At 44.3% G+C, this 24,470-nt stretch overlaps 1 protein-coding gene and 1 long non-coding RNA gene across 5 annotated transcripts in view; one reads left to right on the top strand and one right to left on the bottom strand.

Moving 5' to 3' along the window:
* Positions 1–24,470, bottom strand: part of LOC309523771 — a 137,138-nt gene that overhangs the window by 77,383 nt on the left and 35,285 nt on the right. The window lies entirely within an intron of this gene.
* The window catches only part of FIBCD1 (fibrinogen C domain containing 1), a 72,701-nt gene that overhangs the window by 37,542 nt on the left and 10,689 nt on the right, over positions 1–24,470 (top strand). For all 3 annotated transcript variants that reach the window (XM_082207852.1, XM_082207851.1, XM_082207853.1), the window contains 2 exons: positions 5,473–5,632; positions 7,704–7,840. In XM_082207852.1, the coding sequence (XP_082063978.1) occupies positions 5,473–5,632; positions 7,704–7,840 (297 nt within the window). The remainder of the gene's footprint in view (positions 1–5,472; positions 5,633–7,703; positions 7,841–24,470) is intronic.

Raw genomic sequence — 24,470 nt, 5'->3', positions numbered from 1 at the left:
TCTTATGTTCGGGAAAAGCACATGCTTTGCATGCAAGAGGTCCCTTCAGTCCCCAACATCTCCAGGTAGGTCCAGAAGGACACCTGTCTGGAATCCTGGAGAGCCACTGCAGTCAGTGTGGACAATATTGAGCTAAATGCCCCAACATGGACTAAGTAGGCAGCTTCCTATATTCCTAGGAGTGAAGGCGCAGTGGTAGAGCACCTGTTTTGCATGCAGAAGGCCCCAGTTTCAATCCCCAATGGTATTGCCAGGTAGGTCAGGGAGAGACTCTCTGCCAGAAGCCCTGGAGAGCCACTGCTAGTCAGCGTGGACAGTACTGAGTTTGATAGACCAATGGCCTGATTCAGTGTGAACCAGTTTCCTGTAGTTCTAAATCCTCCTCTTCGCCTGCATCTTCAGTTAGGTAAGACATCATCATCACATCCTTGTAAAAACCTTTATAAACCCTCCTGGTTTTGCACCTGTTTCTTGCTGAAGTAAGGCAATTCCTCAATGAATCATCACTGTATATTAGATAAGAACTGCTGACTCTTATGGATAAGTCTGATAAAAGGTGCAAGCAAGGAGAAAAGCTGTTCGCATTTTCACCCCCACCCCACCCTCCACCCCCGTGTAGGGTGTTTAATGGAAAATTGTGATGTTGGAAAATCTGCTTTTAAAAACCACCCATCACTTCTGCCAAGGGATCCTTATTTTTTGAACTCAAGAGTTCAGCAAGCCTCACTGAATTGTTTCAATTACTTTGATGAATTAGTTATTGTTTGCTTTAATTATATGCTACTGTGTTTGATACTAGGTATAGCGATTGCAATGTTGTTTTTAATGCTGTTGTGAGTATTGTGAGCCCCCATGCAATACACATACCCCCCCTACAGCCACAGGAAGCTTTGGCAGCACACTAACAATGAAATGGCACCACCTTAGTCCATGGGTAGGGAATCTGTGGCCAATGGGCCAATCTTGGCTCTGCAAGGGGTCTGCAAGGCCATTTCCCCCCCTAAGCACATCCAACTGCCCATCAGCTGACCCCCACAGCCAGCAGAATCTAAATTTCTGCTCATCAGCTTATGAATAAAGTGTACGATCCTGCTGGGTACTGCTTTGCTGGTTCATTCCTTGATGATGACTGACAGGTAGGCTGCCCTGCCCGTCTGTTAAACTTGGCCCATGGGGGCCAGTGGCAGATAAACTTCTGCCCCCCCCCCCCAAGACGAAAAGGTTCCCTGCGTGCATCTAAGTGTTAATTGCTATTTAATATTTTCCATGTGCTGTTCTTGTTTACCAATGATTAGTCATCCCAGGAAAGCAACAACTTGGTCAGGAGGGCACAGGGGTAAGGTGATTTGCTGGTGCTGTTCTGGTGTAGGGAAGGTTCAGAACCTTGGGTAGTTCTGCCGGTATGCAAAACCACAGTGGAATGATTTCAGCACAATGGAAAGCAAACCTGCAGCTAATGTAAGAGACAAATTACCTCAGTAGCAGCCTGGAGCAAACACCAGGGTTATATAGTCCTTTGGGAAACTACGCACGCGCACACACACACACACACACACACACACGGGTATCTTAAGTCTCATGCCACAGTTTCTGGCTCCTAGCGGGTGAAGGTCAGAATAGTGATGACCTGGTTGGAGGGAAATCCCTGGTCACTACAAACTGTCTTCAGTCATCAGAGTCTGAAGACAGCAGTAGTTTCCTCAGACAACGCAGGATCCCAGGCAAAGTGTCCTACATGGGAAGAACAACAAAGCAAGTCTTATTACTCCTCTGATATCTCAGTTTCTAAGTTCTTAGTCCATGCCATGATATGTCCATTACTTTTATTTTCTGGGCCTGGCTTTGGTGTTTTGGGTATGCCTTGTTAACATTTTTTTAGTTTGAGTTGCTACATTTGTCCTTATGTGGAGCTCAGCAGCCTCCCCTAGGTCTCCAGAAGTCATATCTTCAAGTACTGCTAGGGTGGGAAGCCTCTAGCCTCCCTGCCTGGGAGTTCAAGTTGACCCACAAAGTCATTTCTCCCAATCCATGGCCCACCTGTCAATCCTCTGACATCACTGATGGGTGGGAGAATTAGGTTCAATCCTGCTGGGGTCTGCTTCACTAATATATTCCCTTGGCAAAGGAGACCCCTGCATCCACAAGGACTGAACCTGGTGAGCAGAAGTTTCAATTCTGCTCAGTTTACCTGTTTCCATGCTAGGAGAAGGCTCATATAGTCAAAGCACAGTGTAGGGCTGTTTGAAAGCCATTTTGCAAAGAGCTCTTTAGACCCCTGATTTTCAGAAGTTTGAATAGCAGTGTGAGGCTGTTTGCAAAAGGGCTTTCAAACAGTTCCTCACCATGCTTTTAAGTCCTGGCAGTTGGGGCATCAAAGCTCAGTATCACCTGATAGCAGCTGGGCTCTCCAGGGTTGGGGGTGATAGAGATCTGAATCACCAGTCAGAAAAAGCTCCCCACCCTTAAGGAAGAGTAATGGGCAAATGCTCCTTGCCTCTAGTGTATGTGCAAACACACATGCATATGAACAAGCAATAAGCCATTACGCAGTGCACAGCCTGCTACCCCATGCACTGCAGCTGAAGTCAGCTTTGTAGAGTTGATCACCTATAGCAGCCCAATTTTCAATCACGTTTTTGTTGTTTAATGACAAGATTTACATTTCTGCCCATCAACAATGTTCCCTGGGCAAGTCTACAGGGCAAAGGGAATAAAATACATGATCATTAAAAGCATCAACAAACACAGCAGAATGCAACATAAAACTCTAGATGTTTTGGCAGAGAAATGCAATCAATTTGCAGCTCAGTAAGATAAAGCTTCCACAATAGGGGCCCAGATAACATTTGTTTAAAATGTTTCCATATACATTACTAGGTCCACTGTGAAAGGAGGGGGAAATTATTTCATACTATTACGTTGCATACTCCTGATATTGAGAACCAGTATGCTGTAGTGTTGGGCTAGGACCTGGGAGACCAGGGTTCAAATCCCCAGTCAGCCAAGAAGCTCAGTGGATGACCTTGGGCCAATTACTGTATTTCAGCTTAACCCACCTCACAGAGTTGTTGTGAGGATAAAATAGGGAGGAACTGTATATGCTACCTTGAGCTTCTTGAAGGAAAGTTGGGATATTAACATAGGAATAACAATAACGATAATGATAATGTTTTCTTCCCCATATGATTCATTTACCACGGCATTGTTTTATTTAAGAAACCCACCTTCAGAATGCTTTACAAAAAGAATAAAACAATAAAAGCAGCTTAAACTGCTATGTAAACATTCAAATAATAATTAAAAACAGAACTTAGCTAAAAACGTATTAAGACACATGTAAACATTCTACGTATCTGGGTAGGCTTGTCTAAAACAATAATGAGCAATGCAATATGTATATAAAAAAAATTCCACGCACACACCCCAGCACACTATTATTAGCATTAGCATTAAATGTATTACCCTTTACCAGCAGGGTCTCAGGGCAAGTTACAACAATTTAGAATTAAAAATGATTAAAAACAGATTACAGTCTCAGGAATAGGTCAGGGTAAAGAGGTGCGACTTCAGCATTTGCCAGAAGTTGTATAGTGAAGAAGCCAGAGCCACTTCTGTAGAGAGGAAACTTCACAACTTAAGGACTTCCACAATGGAATGTCCTCTTCCAGGCCTGCCACTACCCTAAACTTCTAAGGAAGGTGAAACTACGAAAATGTCTTTCCTCTGCTGATCTTAACACCCAGGAGAGTCTGTAGGGATATACCACTTACGGTTTTGAACTCTAAAATGAACACTACATTAAAAAAATCTTAGCATTGGGACTAATGTAATGAACCACCAGTAATACCCAAAAGTGCTGTATACAAAAGAAGAAGAAGAAGAAGAAGAAGAAGAAGAAGAGTTAGAATAAAATAAAACCCAATTGATACTTTGACAGAAATGACAAGATTGCTTTCGGTCACTGTGGCTGCCTTAGTCTAATTTTAGAAATGGCCAGAGCAAAAATCTGCAACCTTTCCTATTAGCTCAGCAACTTTAGCTCCCAGACAAACCAACGGGCGATGAGAAATCATTAGTTATTAAATCTGTATTTCTTCCATATCATAAAAAGCAAAGATGCAATGAAGTTCCCTTGACACATTTCCCTTCTCAACGTAAATGAAAAGCATCTTGTGCTTTAATTTTTGAATGTAAACTCTCTTATATAAATTTAATAAAGGCAGACTGTTTGGGGGGGGGAGAGAGAAAGAGAGAGAGAAGGAAGGAAGGAAGGAAGGAAGGAAGGAAGGAAGGAAGGAAGGAAGGAGCGAGCCATTAGGGATGTCGGAAGATTCTGGCAAAACGAAATGGGGCTGGGAATTGCAGATGCTGGCTTATTCACCACCATGTCCAGAAGAGAAATCAATCCACTGAGTAGAATCGGTATTCACTGTTGTTATTGTTTTCAGTTCATAAATGACTGAAATGAATGGGGTGCCATAATGGAAGAGGAATCTCATTTACATAAGTTATGTAAGTTATATAATTTTGCCTCAGTGGACAACTGAGATTAATAATGTGGTTTTGGGTGGAAGATGAACTGTGGCAGAATCGAAATGGTCCTGCGTGGAACAAATACAGGGCAGAATGGAAATCAGTATTAGAATCAGAGCATCATAGAATTGTAGAGGCTGGAAGGAACAGCCGCTAAGGCTTGAATATGGGGGCAGGAAGTTGAAGGGACAGTTTAGAGGAGGGAGCTGTAGAACAGAGCAAAGCCTCGCTTAGTAGGATTGGGCTGCAAATCCCTTTGAACTCAGTAAGGCTTGCAGCTAGGAAAGCATTCATAAGTCCCATTGAACTCTGTAGCAGTGCTTTTAAAAGCACCAAGCAAAAAAAGACATTATTCAGAGGCTGTGTCTAAGATCATAGGGGATATCACCTAGTCAGGATGCATGGACAGGGTGGTGATGGTACCATTGTCTGGCTTGCCTCATGCAGCAAAATTGGCACTACTGCAAGTGCCACATAATACCTATTCTGCATTTGTAAAAACTTGATCACTTAGTGTGGCAGCACCTGCACTTTGGAACTTCCTGCCTATTGAGATCAAGAAGGCACCTTCACTGTACTCTTCTCATCACCTGCTAAAAACATTCTTGTTTTGACAAGCCTACCCAGATACTTGAAGTAATTTGAATCTATTTTAGTAATTTAACCTTTTCATGTTTTAAAATAGGGTTGTAGTTTTTTTTATTGACTTTACTGTTCTATCGTTCAAAACTTAGAAGTTTTGTGTTTTTTTACAATCAAGTGGTGTATAAATTTTATGAAATAAAAGAAAATATAAAATATAATGTCTTCGGGCTGGCCCTGGTTGAGACCTTTCGCAGGCTGTCCTAAAGCTAGTAGTGGACAGGTTGGTGCCTGCGGATGGTGTGTTGGCAAACCCCCTGAACTGAGTCATAACGAATTTGGACTTTTTCCACACAGCTGCTCTCAGAGAGCCAGACCAACATGGCGAGACTAGTGAGTTCTGTCAGCGACATCCTGGACACCTTGCAGAAGGACCGCAGTGCGGTCCGTCCTCGGCTCAAAGCTGACCTCCAGAAGGCTCCTGCTCGGAGTGCCCGGCCAAAAGGATGCTCCAACGGTAGGAGATCTGCTTCCTTCTCTTCTCCTTCTTGGGGCAATTATGAATATAATTTATTCACACTCCACCAACCACAAATAGGAAGTTAGAGAATGTAAAATATGTATGCTGGGCCCCATCTGCACTTCACATTTAAAACAGTTTCATGCCGCTTTAAACAGCCATATCTTCCCCCAAAGAATCCTGGGAACTGTAGCTTGTTAAGGTGCTGAGAGTTGTTAGGTGACCCCAATTGCTTTTACAGAGCTAAAATTCCCAGACTGGTTTAGCAATCAGTCCCTCTTCACAGGGAATTGTGGGTATTCAGCCCCAAATGCACAAGTGAGTGCTCAGTGGTAAGATAGAACTGCATTTTGCATTTTTTGTAGGAACATAGGGAGCTGCCTTATAGTGAGTCAGCTCATTGATCCATGTGGCTCAGTATTAATAATAATAATAATTTATTATTTGTACCCCGCCCATCTGGCTGTGTTTCCCCAGCCACTCTGGGCGGCTTTCATAGAAACCAAAAATACAGTAAAATATCACAGATTAAAAACTTCCCTGAACAGGGCTGCCTTAAGATGTCTTCTAAATGTTAGGTAGTTATTTATCGCTTTGACATCTGATGGGAGGGCGTTCCACAGGGCGGGCGCCACTACCGAGAAGGCCCTCTGCCTGGTTACCTGTAGCTTTGCTTCTCGCAATGAGGGAACCGCCAGAAGGCCCTCGGCGCTGGACCTCAGCATCCGGGCAGAACGATGGGGTGGAGACGCTCCTTCAGGTATACTGGGCCGAGGCCGTTTAGGGCTTTAAAGGTCAACACCAGCACTTTGAATTGTGCTCGGAAACATACTGGGAGCCAATGTAGGTCTTTCAAGACCGGTGTTATGTGGTCTCGGCGGCCGCCCCCAGTCACCAGTCTAGCTGCCGCATTCTGGATTAGTTGTAGTTTCCGAGTCACCTTCAAAGGTAGCCCCACGTAGAGCGCATTGCAGTAGTCCAAGCGGGAGATAACCAGAGCATGCACCACTCTGGCGAGACAGTCCGCGGGCAGGTAGGGTCTCAGCCTGCGTACCAGGTGGAGTTGGTAGACAGCTGCCCTGGATACAGAATTGACCTGCGCCTCTATGGACAGCTGTGAGTCCAAAATGACTCCCAGGCTGCGCACCTGGTCCTTCAGGGGCACAGTTACCCTATTCAGGACCAGGGAGTCCTCCACACCAGCCCGCCCCCTGTCCCCCAAAAACAGTACTTCTGTCTTGTCAGGATTCAACTTCAATCCATTAGCCGCCATCCATCCTCCAACCGCTTCCAGACACTCACACAGGACCTTCACCGCCTTCACTGGTTCTGATTTGAAAGAGAGGTAGAGCTGGGTATCATCTGCATATTGATGGACACCCAGTCCAAACCTCCTGATGATCTCTCCCAGCGGCTTCATATAGATGTTAAATAGCATGGGGGAGAGGACGGAACCCTGAGGCACCCCACAAATGAGGGCCCAGGGGTCTGAACACTCATCCCCCACCACCACTTTCTGAACACGGCCCAGGAGGAAGAAGCGAAACCACTGTATAACAGTGCCCCCAGTTGTCTCTACACACTGACTGGCAGCAGCTCTCTACTGTTTCAGGCAGGGGGTCTTTCCCAGCCCTATCTGGAGACATCAGGGGTTGAATCTGGGAACAATTGCACGCAAGGCAGATGCTCTACCACTCAGTTATGATTCTTCTGAGCAAAAAAACCACAGTCCCAGATGTAGCATACTGCTTTGTTTCTGCACGAATCAACCCCCTAAAAATCAGAGAGAGAGAAACTGTATTGCAGGGGGTTGAACTAGATGGCTGTTTGGGTCCCTTCCAACTCTATAATTTTATGATTCTATGAAACAAGAGTTCTGCCAGAACTCCACTTGCCCAGAGCTTAGAAGGAAAACAGAACAAAGTCTCTTTTAGTGACAGCAACCAGTTGGAATAGGTGAGAGTCCAGAGCCAAGGGCTCAAACAGTGATGTTGTAATTTAGTCTATTAATTAGACCTCTCTTGTTTCTCTTCCCCCCAACTCACTTCTGCCCCACACTTCACTGCAGGCTCTCGGCCTCGGGACTGCTTTGACATCTATGCAAGCGGACAACAAGAGGACGGTGTTTTTTCTGTCTTCCCCACTCACTACCCTGAAGGCTTCCAGGTTTACTGTGACATGACGACGGATGGCGGCGGGTGGACGGTAAGGGTCTGTTGCCTGTTTAAGTCTCTTTGATGCATTGGTTTGAGTAATAGACCCCTTGGCTTAGCTGGTCAAAGCATGTGACCTTCCGTCAAGGTTGAAGCAGAGAGGCAATGATGGGGAACAGATTCTGGGAGCTTACGGAGGAGACAAGAGAAGCTGGCATCCTTTGTGGGTTGATGGGCAGGGCCTTCTGGGCATGGAGGCACCATGGGCCTCACTGCAGCAAGAGCACAGGGCCAGTCAGTGCCAGGGCAAATGCTGAGGGTGCTTTCAGATATGGACAATTTAACAGCATCTGATCAGCACAGTTTGGGTTTAAGCTGGAAATGGGATAGCAGCTCAGCTTCCAGACTTTCAGCACCCTGTGGCTGGGATCAGGATGCTGTGCCTTTCCAGTTGTTGCTAGATGACAGCCACATTCATGCCATACATTTAAAGTGCAATGATGGCACTTTAAACTGTCATAGCTTCCCCCAAGGAATTCTGGGAGCTGTAGTTCATTAAGAGTGCTGAGTTGTTTGGAAACCCCCTATCTCCCTCACAGATTGTTAAACTACCCTAGAAATTGTAGCTCTGTGAGGGGAAAAGGGAGTCTCCTAACAACTCTCAGCACCCTTAATGAACTATAGCTCCCAGAATTATTTGGAGAAGGCACAGCTGTCTCAAGTGGTATCATAATGCTTTAAATGTGTGCTGTGAATGAATGTTGCCAACAACTTCCATCAACCTGGATTGTTGGCTATGTTGGCTGGGGCTGAAGGGAGTTGGATTCCACTGTAATTAATTTCACTGGGTCTACTCTAACTAGAACTTAGTTGGATTCAACAATAACATTTTGGGGAAGACACAGATGGAATGAGATTTCAATTTTTATTTTTTTAGTAGGTAGGACTTAACGAAGAACAAACGGCATTTGCTATCACTGTACTTGGTTCTATGTTTTGGGGTTCTGAAATAATATACATAAAACAAACCTTCCCTGGCATTATCACGCTGATGTAAAATAAACTCATTTCTGGAGAGGAGCAGATGGGAAATAAATATATACAAGAGTAAATGCAAAATATTGCGATAATGCAGACTTTATTATTAATGGAGCACACATAAAAAGCAGTGTTTGTGTACTAAACTTGATGGTCTGTATGCCAGCATGATGTTCTGTTTGTTTATCTCTAGGCATAGAATTAGTTTCTAGATTTCATTGCGGCTTGGTGTGACAAGCAGATAGCCGAGAAGGTGGGGGCAGAGCTGTGCATGGAGAAAGACTCTCACAGTTCATTAGGAACCCACAACACTCTTATAAGCAAGACCATACCCTCATTTTGCCTATGGCTCTGTCTTGCATTTTGAGCTCAGGGGAGAAATGTGGTTTCCCAGAAAGAAGAGCCCAGCCTTGGAGAGTGCTCTGGTTTATTTCCTGCACAGCACCTGTGTACATATGAAGGTGCTTTAGACTTGGATTCAAACAACTGATTCATCTGGCTCTATTTTACCAACAGCTGTATCTGGAGATTGAACATGGTTCTGTCCTTGAGGTACAGCCCTTCCCTAGAATTAAGGTCCTAATCCTCATGGTTCTGAATAAGGAGCTGATTGAAATAAAAACATAGGAAGTGATGCCTCATATCGAGTCAAAAAGTTGGTCCATCTACCCCAGTATTGTCTACACTGACTCTCCCCAAACCATCTCCAGGGTTTCAGGCAGGGGACACTCCCAACCTTACCTGGAAAATTGCATTGGGAATTCTCCATGCATAGCGCGTGCTAAACCTCTGAGCCCTTCCAAAATATGTGCCACTTGATTGTAGGTAGAACCTCTATGTGGTTTGCAAACAAACATTAAAATGATCATAAAAAATTGAAAACATGAATGTTATAAAAATCAAAATACTATTAAAACCAACAGTTTAAGTTAAAACTAGATTTAAACACATCAGCTTCTACATGTCTGGACAGGATTGTTAGAACAAATACGTTTTTAGCAGGTGCAGAAAAATGTACAGCAAAAGTGCATGCCTGATGTTAATAGGCAGGGAGTTCCAAACCATGGGTGCTGCTAAACTAAAAGGTTGATTTCTTAAAAGTTCAGAAGTAGATCATCGGTCCTGGATAATGAAGTAGTGGGGTTTTCATTCCACTTTCAGCAAATGGCAAGAAAGCAAAACTTTCAGCTGGGCTAAAGAGTTCATCGGCAGAAGTACCCAGGAACATAACAGGGTGGCTAAGTGATATTAAGAAGTAACTGATCCACATGAAGTGCCCTAAGGGTGTTTGAACTTAAGACACAACAGAGTGACTGAAGGTTTATCAGTGGCTCTTAACACGCAATTCCATCTCCTGACCTGCCATTTTCTAAAGGCAAGATGAAGTCATTGGCAGAAATTTAACAAGTTTCCCCTCTGGGAGGAGAGTCATAGATGTGACCTTCCCAGAGAGCGCTGGGGTCATCACAGCAATTCATGTCTATGGCAAAGATGCTAGATTGGGGGCTAGTTTGTGTCAACAACGCCAGCCTGGAGAAATTAATGAACGAGGCTGAAGAAATGCCAAAACAGTGAGGCAACGAGACAGGAGCAGAAAAATCACAAATCGTGACAAGAGCAGCTTCATCCAAGAACTTGAATAGTCAGAAAGTTAGCTGAAGTAGGAGATACCTACAGACAGGCAGCTACTGAGAACTGGCTTTAAGAAGTGGTAGAAAAATCACTCTTGTCAAACAGTCAAGTTGGCACTCTTCAGATTTCAAAACGGTGTACAAGGAATACAGTCATACCTTGGGTTACAGACACTTCAGGTTGCGCTTTTTCGGGTTATGGACTGCTGAAACCTGGAAGTACCAGAATAGGTTACTTCCGCGTTTCAGCGGTCGCACATGCGCAGAAGCGCTGGATTGCAACCCGCGCATGCGCAGACGCACAGCTGCGGGTTGCGAACGTGCATCCTGCACAGATCACATCCGCAACCCGAGTGTCCACTGTACACACAGCCATTGCTGCTACTAGCCATAATGGGCATGTTCAAATGTTAGAGGCAGCAATGTTTCTGTATACCAGTTGCTGGAAGCTACAGAAGGGGAGAGTGCTGGGTCCTGCTTGCACACTTTCTTCCATTGAGGCACCTTGTTGGCCCCTGTGAGAAGTGGATGCTGGACTAAATGGCACATACCTAATCCAACACAGCTATTTTGATTTCTCCCTCCTTTGCTTCTGAATACCAATAACTGGGAAGCATAAGAGGGGAGAGTTGCTATTGCAACTCAGGTTCTTTTGCAGGTTTCCCAGAGGTTGGCAATTGTGAGAACAAGATGCTGGGATAGCTGGGCCTCTGGCTCTTTTTATTTTCATGCATCGTGGTGGCATATCCATAAAGGGACATTGTGTGTGTCAGCAATATCAGAGACCCACGAGTAGCCTGCATGCAGGACCTGAACATAACAGCATTCTTCCCCCTTGTGATTCCCAGCACTCAGGATTCAGAGACATGCTGCCTCCAACAGTGGAGATACAAGTCATTCTGGCTAATAAAGACTGATAAAATTATTCTCCATGAATTTGTCTAGAGCTATCCAAGTTTGTGGCCATCACTGCCTCCTGTGGGAGTGTTCCATTGCATGTAGAATTTCTTCCTTTTATTTGTCCTGAATCTTCCAGCTTCCAGGGGAAGAATTTTATCTCTGCACTTTCTCCATGCCATGCATAATTTTATAAAGTTCTATCATGCCACCTCTAACGTCTTTCCTCTAAAAAGTCCCCAGCGCTGCAACTTTTCCTCATCAGAGAGGCACTCCATCTCCTTGATCATTTTGCTCGCCCTTTTCTGAACCTTTTCCAACTCTACATATTAAATGATTGCATAGTGAAAACTGAGTGAGGGATCATATTTTGTTTACTGGGGCCTACAGGGAAGGTGGGCAGTCAAGAAGCTGTTATGTATCCAGGCACTGTAGACCAAGGCTAGGCTGCATCCATGCAATACAGGCCTAGGAACTCAGGAACAATCTGCATAACAAAAGACAGAGAGGAGTCTAAAACCCTCCAATAACATTGTTAATAGCTGGCAGGCAACCAATCCCTGCTGAGATAGGCCAGTGTTGTGATTCCCTAATTGCAGCATTAAGGCAACCTATCACAGGTGGAGTTTGTGTTTCGCATGAGCCGTCTTAAGATATATATACTGGGCCCTGTCAGTCTTGTTCCTGTTGCTACAATAAATCCCTTTGAGCTGAAACCTGGTCTTTAGGTTATGCCTGAACCCACCTACACTTCAGTAGCCATGGTGACATGACAGAGCCATCTGCATATGTCTTTCTACTGAAATGAGGGCCAGGAGACAGTGTGATGCTGGTGACAGCTTGGCAGATGTCTACAAGCATACACTACGATCGCCAGGTCAGAGGCCTGATTCATGGCGGCTCCTCCAATCCAGATCCCTGACAAAACATCATGTACGATTTGCCCAGCACCCTTTTCATGAGGAAATGAGGGATGTGAATAATATCTTCTCCCTGCTCTGCTCAAGCCAATCTCGCACACATCTATTATAGACACTGGTCAGGAGCAAAAGACCTGTCGGAACAAATTGTTTGGGGACTCAATCGCAGCTTGTTAGTTAAGAGGAGAAGCAGAGGGTGTCACTTGGGACCCATCCATTTTTCTTGACTTGCAGACACAATCTCTGCCATCAACACTGTGGCTAGTGGCGATGGAAGCGTTTGGGTTGAAAATGAGAGTGGATTGTAAAATTAAGAGCTGCCAGAGAGGCAAACCATTTTATCACACCTTCTGCACCTGGTGTGTGGTAAAATCACATGGGCATGATATTACGGACAGCCAGGTTACCCCGAGGTGAGAAAATAAAGCCTGGGATAGTTTGGCTTATCTGAATAAACAACATAACATTTTTGTTTTGCTGTCTTTCCTCCTGCCAGATAGGGATAGGGATAAATTTTGTTCACTTTGCATTTCATAGAATCATGGAATTGTAGAGTTGGAAGGCACTCTCAGGGTCATCTAGTCCAACCCCCTGCAATGCAGGAATCTCCACTAAAGCTTCCATGATAGGTGGCCACCCAACCTCTGCTTAAAAATCTCCAAGGAAGGAGAGTCCACAACCTCCCAAGGGAGACCATTCCACTCATGAACAGCTCCTACTACCAGGAAGTTCTTCCTGATGTTTATTCAGAATCTCCTTTCTTGTAACTTGAAACCATTGGTTCGGGTTCTGGCCTTTGGAGCAGGAGAAAACAAGCTTGTTCCATCTTCCATGTGAAAGCCCTTTAGCTTAGATATTTGAAAATGACTGTCCTATCTCCACTTCGTCTCCTCTAAACATACCCAACTCCCTCAACTGTTCCTCATAATGTTTGGTTTCCAGGCCATTGATCATCTTGAAAGTGACTCTGACTTAAGATCACATTCACGCCATACATTTAAAGCACTACGATACCACATTAAACAGCTTTATTTAAACCCATGCTGTTGTTTAAAACCACCATTTAAAAACTTGCCTCCTCTTTTGCTCCCCTGCCCACCAACTTCACGCAAATCCAGAATTGTGATGTGGCACTACAACTCCTCCAATGGGGGCTGCACGTTGGCAGCCTTACATTTTTATATCTGTAGGAAGACAAGTAGTCCATAAGTGCCAATAAATAAGGCAGCAAGTTGTTTGTGCAGAGTCAGCATGCTGGTGCTTTGTGAGAGGACTAAGGGAATCCCTCATCGGTCAGACTAGGCCAGGCCAAGCCAGGCCTCACCTCTGTTTCTAAGAAGGTGAAACTGGAGAAAGTCAACATAAAAAAAAATCCAAGTATACAAAGCTGACTTGATAATCCTGATAGTTACAGTTATATAACCTGTAGGCCCTTTGTTACCCTAGAAAATGAGGACATGAGTTAGAAAAGGCGGTTGCTTGGCTGTGAATGGCACCTTTCCAGAAAAGCAAATTACCCAGTGTCTCTTTAAGTCCATGACTTAAGGAATCAGAGAGCTGTGTGAAGGAATGGATGATGGGGCCTAGGGAACTCCAGCTTCAGCTGAGAGCAAGAATTAGGTCCTTATGGATGAGGGGAGAGGGCTGCAGTTTTGTGTTCAAAAGAGGGACAGTCCCTGTTGGTGACCAGCTGTATTGTTTGCCTGTCAGAGCTTCTCTCTGTGTTTAACAGTTACTTAAATACCAGAAATTCCTCTCTCTACTGGTGGGGGAAATTATGCATGCTCAAATTTTGCCTGCAATTGTTGAACACCCTGATGCTCTTTTAAAAACAAAAAATGGTGAGAAACTGAACCCAGATCCTCAGGAACATGTAGCAAGAGCAATTCTGTGAGGGAAACGAAATGGGATCCTATGAGCAGATAGTGATTGGCGATGTAGTTCTTAAAAGCTTTAAAGCTATTTTCTTAATATATATTTTTTAAGGCGGGAAACCTGAGTTTCACTAAGGCAATTCTGTGAGGTAAATGAGGTGAGCCCAAATGAGCAGACATCAGGGTGTGAGGGAGGAATTGAAAGGTGGGTTTTGAAGGCTCTGGAGCTCTTCAAGAAAAACTAAAAAGGAAGGAAACTTATGCATGAGGATGTCAGTTTTTGTTTTTCTCGCTTTCTCATTTTCCCAACCGCCCTGCTGCCAAGTTTGGATACATTTTTATGTACACACACAGCTAGCTAGCTATTAAAAATGGCTATTTATTTATTTATTTATTTATTTGTACCTTCATTTGAATCCACACACGTTACAATAAAATGCACTTGGGTGTGCTATATCCACGACTACTCTCCACACATTTATGCACACTTTACCCTATTATATGCATTTTTGAAGTGTGTTGCAAAATTTAACTGTGGATGCTGATCAATAACTGTTTATTTGTTGTATTTCTATCCCACATTCTTTTCCAAGGATCTCAAAGCGGCATACATGGTTCTCCCCCCTCCTTATTTAATCCCCACAACAACCCTGTGAGGTAGGTTAGGCTGAGAGACTGGCCCGGGGTCACTCAAATGAGCTTCATGGCCGAGTGGGGATTCAAACCTGGGTCCTAGGCCCTAATCTGCCACTTTAACCACTACATCACACTGGCTCACATATTGCAAATTAGGTAGGCGGATCTTTAAATTTGAACCAAATACAATTACTCCAGTAGCCCTGCTTGTGGAACTGCTCTGATAAATGTGTGGCTGTTTTCTCTTTTTTAACCCATGCTTACTCCAGGACAGTCAAATCAATTTGTCTGAACCAGATCAGGATATAAACAGGTTGTGTCTCTCACACTGTGTCAACATGCTCCCCACTCCACAGTTTCTGAAAGCCTACTGGGAGCCAGGACATAGGTTAAATTGCTCATGCTGCTCTATAAATCCCTTTGGATGAGATCATATAATTTCTTCATCTACAGCTCAGGTTGCCAGCGAAGCCCATGACATGCTGAGGAAGGAGATTCACTCAGCTTCTTGAGGGCTTGCTGGTTTCCTCCTCTGACAAATAAACTGAGCACAAATTGGATGCAAGCTTTGTATGGATTCAAAGAATGGCACAAGCCACATAAATCCACATTGCGCCACATGCAAAAAGGAGCACCTGAGATTCAATCTGTGTGACCACAGTAACTCAGGAGTAGAGCAGGTCCTGGGTTCAATCCCCAACATTGTATTGCATTTTAAATATTCTGTTGGGAGCCGCCCAGAGTGGCTGGGGAAATCCAGCCAGGTCGACAGGGTATAAATAAATTTATTATTATTATTATTATTATTATTATTATTATTATTATTATTATTTATTATTATTAACATTTCCAGCTAGGGCTGCCCGAAACCCTGGAGAGCTGTGGCCAGTGAGTGCAGACAACAGCACTCCTGATGGACCTGTGTTCTTATTTAATTCAGCCTTTTATTCAGAACCATGAGGACTAGAATCTTACTTTATTTTTAGGGGACAGGTGGTAGCTTAGTAGTAAAGCATCTGCTTTACATGCAGAAGGTCCCAAGCTTAATCCCCAGTGGCATCTCCAGGTAGGCCAGGGGAAAGATTCATGTCTGCATTCCTGGTGAGTTGCTGCCAGTCCGCCCATACAGGACTGAGTTCATTGGTCTCACTTGGTATAAAGCAACTTCAGATGTTTTTAGACTTTCCCCTTCTGACAAAAGATATGATGCTCAAGAGGAATTGGTTTTCTGATGCACTTGTAATTAGCGAAGGCAGCCATTTCCCCCCTGCCACATGCTTTTTCAAATTAAACGACAATGTCTCCCGAGAAACCTTAAAATAACTCTCCTGTTGATGCTTCACTCTAAAGTAATTAGTACTTATTTCCAGCTGACTACTACACCGCTAACAACAGCAAAACAGTGTATTGCCCCAAAGTAGAAACATAAAGACCCTCTTGCCATATCTGATCAGTTAAGGAAAACCTGGCAAACCTGTCTTAATTATAAAACTTACATATTGTTACCGGCCACCCCAACCTCTACTGAGTGGCAGCAAGAGATTTCAAGGTTCTTGGAAATTAACCAGAGTTTGCATTTACATGGGAAAAATCAGGTACAACGGAGACTGCAGTGTCTTAGAAATATGGTTTATTCACACATATTTACACCTGAGTTAGAGAGAGAGAGAGATTCCAAGAGGGGTTGTCCTTCCAGGCAGCGCAGCACTAGATTTAGAGGCACCTTAAGCCCCATCCCCGCGTCTCTCTGTTAGTGGCCTGCTCCAGCCCAGCCCTTTAGTTTGCTGCCCTTCAGTCCCTGCATAGAGTTCTGCCCACTTCCTGCTCCTTCTTCCCAGAAACCCCTGCTCCCAGATCATCACTTGTAAAAGGACATCCTCCCTTCCTGTGGTGACATCACCTCCCTTGTTACCCTGGCAACTTCCTTCTGTGACTGGCAGAGCCTTCTGCCTGGTTGATGACTTCCATTGAGGGCTGACAGCTGGCTATCAGCGCCATCGTTTCTTCAATGACCCACCCCCAGCAAGGCATTACCAAGCTGGCTTCATGAAGAAGTTTGCTGATGTTATTCCCAGCTCTTGCTAAATTCAGGAATTTATGATTTTGCTCAGATTCTGCCACTGCACTGAATGTAGAGACTATGGGGAGTCTGCCACACCCCCTCATAACAATACTGTATAATAAAAATTCAATACATAATAATCAAGAAAGCAAATTTATTAAGCCGTGTTGGGCCTTATTCTTATATTTCTGGAATGCCAGTGTAAATGATTATATATTTTCTCCATTTAATTTATTCACAACACTATAAAATTTTTGTTGTTTGTTCTATTATCCTTTCCAGTGCTATTTTTCAAGAAAAAGAGGTGCGGGAACTCACTATGAACACCTCCCTTGTTCTCTTATAATGGCAGTATTGCCCACTTGAGAGACGCTGGAACAGTTCTGGCGAGTTCTGGCTGGAAAAACCCCCCTGATCTCTTCCCCTCCTTATACACTTCCTTTTTTCTTTCCCCTTTTTATTTCATTCTTTTTCTTCTTAGGAAACAAGAATGTTATATATATAATAGTTTTGACAATGAATTGTAATAACATAACCTTAATAAAATCATTAAAATTAAATGGCAACCTCATCCCTGTGTCCCCCTCACTGCTATCTGGGTTGGAGAAAAAGAGTTGAAGGAGAAAAGGATGGAGTCACTCATGAAAAGGTTAAGAAAGGCCACCTTTCTCCGTACCTTCTCACAGCTTCAAAAGTGCTCCAAGGACTGAAACAGCGACTTCTCAAAGGGCAGTGGGAGATGATAACTCCAATACTTATGTGCCTATTTAAAGCCAGCCCAGTCAGCAGGATCCTCTCAGCTTTGAGGAGAAAATAGTTTTAACATCAAGGCAACACGCTGGCAGCAAAATGCCTCAACAAGTCTGTCAGCATGCTAGACATGTCATGGCTAAATCCAGACCTTGAGCATCAGACGGACCACGCAGGGCAAAGATGCGAAAGAGGGCCCAGATAAATGCATTTCGGGGCTTCAGACTTATGGTAGGACAAGCTGCAAATTATGCTCCATTTTGGTCTCGATGGCACTCAAGCCAAGGTCTGTTCCATCTCATTTGGTCCTGTTGTGAGCATTGTGTGTGAACTTCTTACATAAATTACACACTTTTGCAAAAAACCCATCTCCTCTCCATCTTTTAGAACTCTGCTTGCCTTCTGCTGCATTGTTGCTTCCTAGTCTTCCTTGGTCATGGCAATATCAAATAGTTCATTGCCAAAATTGTTCCCACCTATAATCATAAATATCCTATTTCAAATCCCTGCATTGGTTTGCTGTCCTCTTCCATATCCTGCAGAAACTCTTTGTCCACACCTTTGGAGCATTCCACAATAGCCTTCACTTATCCCATTGTTCTTCATCATCATCATCATCAAATTTATTTCCTGCCCTTCTCTGGCAGGGTCCCAGTGTGTTTAACCATAGAATCATAGAATTGTAGAGTTGGAAGAGATCCAAAGGATAATCTAGTCCAGGGGTCTGCAACCTTTAAGACAAAAAGAGCCACTTGGACCGAAGAAAAAAAAACTGGGAGCCGCAAAACCATTGCGACATTTAAAACAGTGGGGAGTGTCGGGGCACACAATGCTCCTCCTCCCCTTGCTAGTATCTGCCCCGGAGCCACGGCAAAGGTGTAAAAGAGCCACATGCGGCTCCGGAGCCACGGGTTGCTGACCCCTGATCTAGTCCAACTTTTGCAATGCAGGGGTCACAGCTAAAGAATCCTTGACAGATGACCATCCAATCTCTGTTTGGATACCTCCAATGAAGGAGAGCCACCAATGTCCAACAGCACTTACCGTCAGAAACTCCTTTGTAATGTTTAATCAGAATCTCCTTTCATGGGATTTTAATCCTTTGGTTCAGGTCCTACCCTCTGGAGCATCAGAAAACAAGCTTGCTCAGTTTTCCATGTGACAACCCTTCAGATCTTCTTTTCTCCATGCTAAACATACCCAGCTCCTTCAGCTGTTCCTCGTAAGGCTTGGTTCCCAGCCCCCTGATCATCTTGGTTGCCCTCCATTGCATATATTCCAGCTTGTCAACATCCTCTGCAATACTGGCACCATTTTCCTAATGTAAAGCACTGGTTAAATGTGTGGCACTTGCTGTAACAACTTCATGGTGAGTACCAGCACCTTTTTGCTGCTGCATCATACAGTTGATTCATGTTAAGCTTGTGGTCTACCAAGACCCTTAAATCCTTTTCACATGTACTGCTAGTAAGCCAGGTGTCACCCATCTTATATTTGTGCAGCTGCTTCTTCCTGCCTAAGTGCAGAACCTTACATTTGCCCCTTTTGAAATTCATTTTTTTAGCTTCTTCATCTGAAGTCTTTAAACATAGGTTGGGTAGTCGTCTGTCAGGGATTATTTAGCTGTGATTCCTGCATTGCAGTGGGCTGGACTAGATGACCCTTGGGTCCTTCTTCCAACTCTGCAATTCTATGATTCTACATTATGCTCCTCAGATGATCAATTCCAATCCAGCTCTCTCAGTCCCAACATGGACTTTTGAGGATAGCCAGAACCTCATGAGTGAAGGAGAGAGAATTTTCTTCTTGTACAAGAAATCAAGGTAGGCTTCTGACAGAACCTCTTACACATCACTAACATGTTAAGACAAACTTAGGTTTTCCTCCTTTGACCCTCTGAGTCAATTCTGTTTGACTGCACTGTCATGACACCTTTCCTTCCTTCCTTCCTTCCTTCCTTCCTTCCTTCCTTCCTTCCTTCCTTCCTTCCTTCCTTTTTCAGAAGTGACACTAGTGTTTAACTAGTGGGTTGCAATATCCCCCCAGACATGGCCATTTATGTTTCCTCTTTTGGTTTTGACTTGTATTTTTACCCCAACTCTTGTTTCAATGATACTCTAAAAGCTCTAGTTACTGGTCAAAAAACTTACACAATTCACCTGCAGCTTGAAAGCCAAGTGAAAAGAGAAGGGGAAATGTGTAACAACAAAAAAATATGTACAGAACGTTCACGATTCTTTGAGGCTCTGAAATAGCTACTCGCCTGCAGCGAGTGAGAATTGCCCCCAGGCAGCAAAGCAGGGAAGAGAGTTAGTTCTATTTACCTCATATGTTAAGCCCATCAGTACATTGAACTTGACAAACATTGGCATATGGACTGACTGGCTAATATTTACTGGTGCAAAAGAGAGAGAAAATGAGAATTCCTGGATGCCAAGATCCAAGTTTGAGGCCCATACTCTTTGTTGAGAGAACCCCAGCAGAGTTTTAAAGTCTCAAAATATGTGGTAAAGGATGGAAATATAGGTTGTTAAACTTTTAAAATACGCCCTTCCAAGTGAGGTGTTCATTGTGAGTTCCAGCACCTCTTTTTCTAGGATAATAGCACAGGATACAACCCAATTAATCTAGTAAGAAAAAGCAAGAACAGGCTTTGTCCATCAAATGTTCCATGGAAAAGTCGCTGCATACCTGTTGCATAAAATCTAACAATGAGAAAACCATCTTCTCTCACCTGAATCTGGAGTGCCCCTAACATGTGCGCACTCAACTGCTTTGGCAGAATTGACACTGCTGAGGGTGCCACATAATACCCATTCCACATCCGTTACAACTCAGTGAATTAGTATGGCAGCACCTGCACTTTGGAACTTCCTGCCTATTGAGATCAAGCAGGTGCCTTCACTGTACTCACCAGCTAAAAATATCCCTGTTTAGACAAGCCTAGCCAGATGCTTAGAATGTTGAGGTGATTTTCATCTGTTTTAGTATTTTAACTTTTGTATGGGTGTGATGTTTTTATTGATTTTTCTGTTTTATCTTTTGTAGAGCAGTCTGAGGCTTTTTTATAAAAACAAATAAACAGTGTATAAATGTTATGAAATAAACAAATAACTAGCTTCTGGGGTGAGGATGTACAGTACCCAGATCAGCTTTCCCCAAAATTAAAAACAGAATATTGCTTTTGCGGCATCAGAACAAAGGCCCGTATGTCATCCCAAACAGGTGCCCCAATTCTAAACCTGCAAGCAGGACCTGAGCACAAGAGCAATCTCCCCTGCTTAGGTTTCCAGCAACTTTTATTCAGAATTACCAGCTCCAGCCACAGAGGCGGAGCTACAGTCATCATGGCTATTAATCTTTGATAGCCATGTCTAATCCTCTTTTAAAGTCATCCAAGTTGGTGGCCATCGCTGCCTGCTATGGGAGCAAGTTCCATAGTGTACCAATGTGCTGTGTGGAAAAAGTCTTTTCTTTTATCCTTCCTGAATCAGCTGTCCATAAATTCTAGTGCTGTGAGAGAGGCTGAAAAATGTTTCTCTCTCTCGCTACTTGCTGGGAGGATGCTGGGAGCTGAATTGGTCCAGCAACGTCTGGGGCCTGAAGGCTGAAGGACACTGCTCTGTTTTGAAGGGCTGTAAAGTTAACAGATCCAACGGGGGAGAGCAGGAGGGGCCTTTGTGGTTGTCCATCAATGGTGAGCACCTGGCAGGCAGAGGCCACCTGGTCACAGCCTTCTCCATTAGGGTGAAATACAGTCTATTTCAATTATAGCAATTACGGTATGTCTAAATCTGGACCTATGCATATAAAAGAGCAGATGCACAGTTTATGAATATATGTGCACCTCTTTTGCAGTGACGCATAAGTGACAGTCCTTGATTCCAGTGAAGTTAATGCAGTATCAAAGCAATACACTCTTGAGTGGTCCCTGGTTATTAAAACTGTTGCTGTCACTCTCTGGATGATTTGTGGGTAGTCTGGGGTAGTCACTGAGGCCAATTGCTTGAATGCACAAATACACTGCAAGTACCTCCAGGAAGGTCACAACTGATCACTTCCTGGGGCAGGCAGGAAACCCACACATGTAAATTTTGGGGTTGAATCAGGAGATAAGTAAGCCCTGTAGTCAGGATTCCTGTAGTCTGCCTTCAATAAGTACAGTACTATTGCCAACCGCCTTGTGGCTTCAACCAGGTGCAACGCTAAACAAAAACAAGTTGCAGTGATCTTGGGTGCTTGCATCCTCCCACCGCCTGGCCCAGCTTGCAAGAATTTCAAAAGCTTTGTGTCCATTTTGTACCAATGACTGGTTGCTGTGATGCCTGAACATGGATAACCTGTGGTTAATCTTAATGATGGTTTGCATGAACAAGATGACTTCAAACTGTGGTTTACAAGGTTGTTGTTTTTTGACAAACCATAGTTAAGACTAACCACTGTTATGGTTAGTTTGGGATGGCATGCTAAAGTATGTTCAATTTAAAACAGAAAATTCCGATCTCCTCTTCGTGGCCATGCCAGGGTGGGCAGACGTGAACCTGTGTGTAAAGCCATCTTTTATGAAGAAAATGATATTGGAATCTGATACCCTAGTAGTATTGAGCCACCATTCCCCAGATTTACCCAGCACAGCCTGTCTCTGAACTGCCTAAGGAGCCATTGGTTTTTCAATCATAGCTTGGCAGCCTTACCAAACAACATCAATTTCTTTTCTGACCCTGGAATAGAACACTTGAGTATTGAGTTCTTGACCCTTGTCTTTGAAGCTATGAATGCTTTCCCTTTGTGATCCAGCAATAAAACTAAGTCCTCAGGGATACAGACCCAACCACAACACCTTAGCTATTAGCAAAATGTCACAGCCCCTTTTCCTTCTGATGGCTGTGTTAATCTGCTTGGGACTCCCTGGCTGCGACCAGACATATTTGGATCCTGTTACACCTTCTTATATGACGTACTGATGGCAAGATTAAAAGGGATGGCAAATTCCCCTGATTTCAGATTCAGGTTTCTAGACCACATGGCTACAGAGAAATCAGCTCTGGTGGAGGAAAAATAACAAGTCATATTGAGGGGCAAAGGAACTGTGGCTGTGGCGTTGTGCGCCACTTCAGGGTCCATGCATGGCTGTCTCTGCACCTCCACAAAGGGGGATAATCAGCAAAGAGGCATTTATCACCAAAGCTGTTCGGGCCACTAATCTCTCAAGGCATTTGTGTAATCAGGCCTTTACATGGACGGTTACGGAGAGGAGAATGAGAGTGAGGGAGAGCTCTCCGCTAATGCAACTCAAGCCCCTCCAAACCCTCCTCCATCAGTGCCGTGGACAACTGGCCTACTTTGCAGCCTGAGGTCAAAGCAGCTTAATGAAGGAGCTTGCATTATCTCCTGCTCCCATAACCTTCCCTCCTTCCCCATGCCCCACTGATGTGGGAGCCAAGAAAAGCTCTCCATTAGCAATCAGCTTTGGGCCCCTTTCCAGCAAAAGTGTCCTTCAGCCGTCAAACTGTTCAGGCCCAAAGCCCCTTTCAAAGGGGCTTAGCAAAGGCAGCTTCTCAAGCGCTCAATGCAGGGATAAAAATTAAGGGTTCTAATTCTAGAAGGTAAGTACTGCTTGGATCAGAGGCGAGCCTGATGAGTGAGAATCATGTCACAGCCTCCAAACTAGGGCTTGCAAAGTTGGTCGGAGCTGTGGCAGGGCATCTAATGGAGGGCTCGGCAATTCTTCCCAGCCTCAAGGGCCATGTTTCCTTCTAAACAGCCTTCTGGGGGCCACAGAAAAGGACTGTGCAGGCCAACAAGCAAAAGTTGCTGGAACGAGTGTCAATTTACTTCCTGCAGTGCTCCTGATGCACTATGCACACTGTGCGACTAAACCCGTCATGCCCCCCTAAATCTGCCTCTTCTGGGGTTCTCTACATGCAAATGGTGCACTCTACCACTGAGCTATCTCCTTCCCCTAGCCACAATAAACAAGATTCTAGTCCTCATTGTTCTGAAGAATCACGCAGCGCATAGTTCAACTATGGAGCTTGCTCCCACAAGAGGCACTGATGGCCATCAACTTAGATGCTTTTAAAAAAGGGTTAGACAAGATCATGGAGGGGAGGGCTGCTGATAGCTGTTAGCTATGATGGATATGTTCTGCCTCCATAGTTGGAGACAGCAAAGCTTTCTGAATACAAGTTGCTGGAAACTTAAGGAGGGGAGGGTGCTGCTCTTGTGCTCGGATTCTGATTGTCAGTTTCCCATAGGCATCTGGTTGGCCACTGTGAGGACAGGATGCTGGGCTAGATGGACCATTGGCCTGATCCTGCAAGGGTCTTCTTATGTTCTTAAGTATTGATTGAATTAAGTAGGAACATCTGAAGCTGTCTGATACTGAGTCAGACCATTCAACCATCAAGCTCAGTATAGTCCACACTGACTGGCAACAGCTTTCCAGGATTTCAGGAAAGGGACATTCCTAGCCGCATCTGAGGATACAGAGGATGGACCCAGAGACCTTTTTGTATGAAGCATGTGCTCCCCCACTGAAGTACAGCCCTTTCAAAAGAAAAGAAAAATCCTGTTCTTTTTCCACCTTAAAAAAATAAATAAATCTATCCATGTTTTCCTGTCTGCCCTGGTTAGCACACAGCCCCAGACTAAGACTGTGGGGAGCCCGGTTCCTGGCTGCCCCTTAACAATGTTCCATTGTGATGCAACAGAAACACATCAGGATTTTGAAGCATATGCTGGCCGCGGTGGAGCTCAACCTCCAGATACTGCAATAATGTAATCATGGGCAGTTTATGCAGCATGAAATTGCCCGAATCTGTTCAGGAAGAATCATCCATAGCAAAAGGGTTTGGTGTGGGGGATGTTTGTG

The sequence above is a fragment of the Podarcis vaucheri genome, assembly GCF_965113315.1.
Source record: "Podarcis vaucheri genome assembly, chromosome: Z".
Taxonomy (NCBI): Eukaryota; Metazoa; Chordata; class Lepidosauria; order Squamata; family Lacertidae; genus Podarcis; species Podarcis vaucheri.
This window is presented reverse-complemented; position numbering and strand designations above follow the sequence as displayed.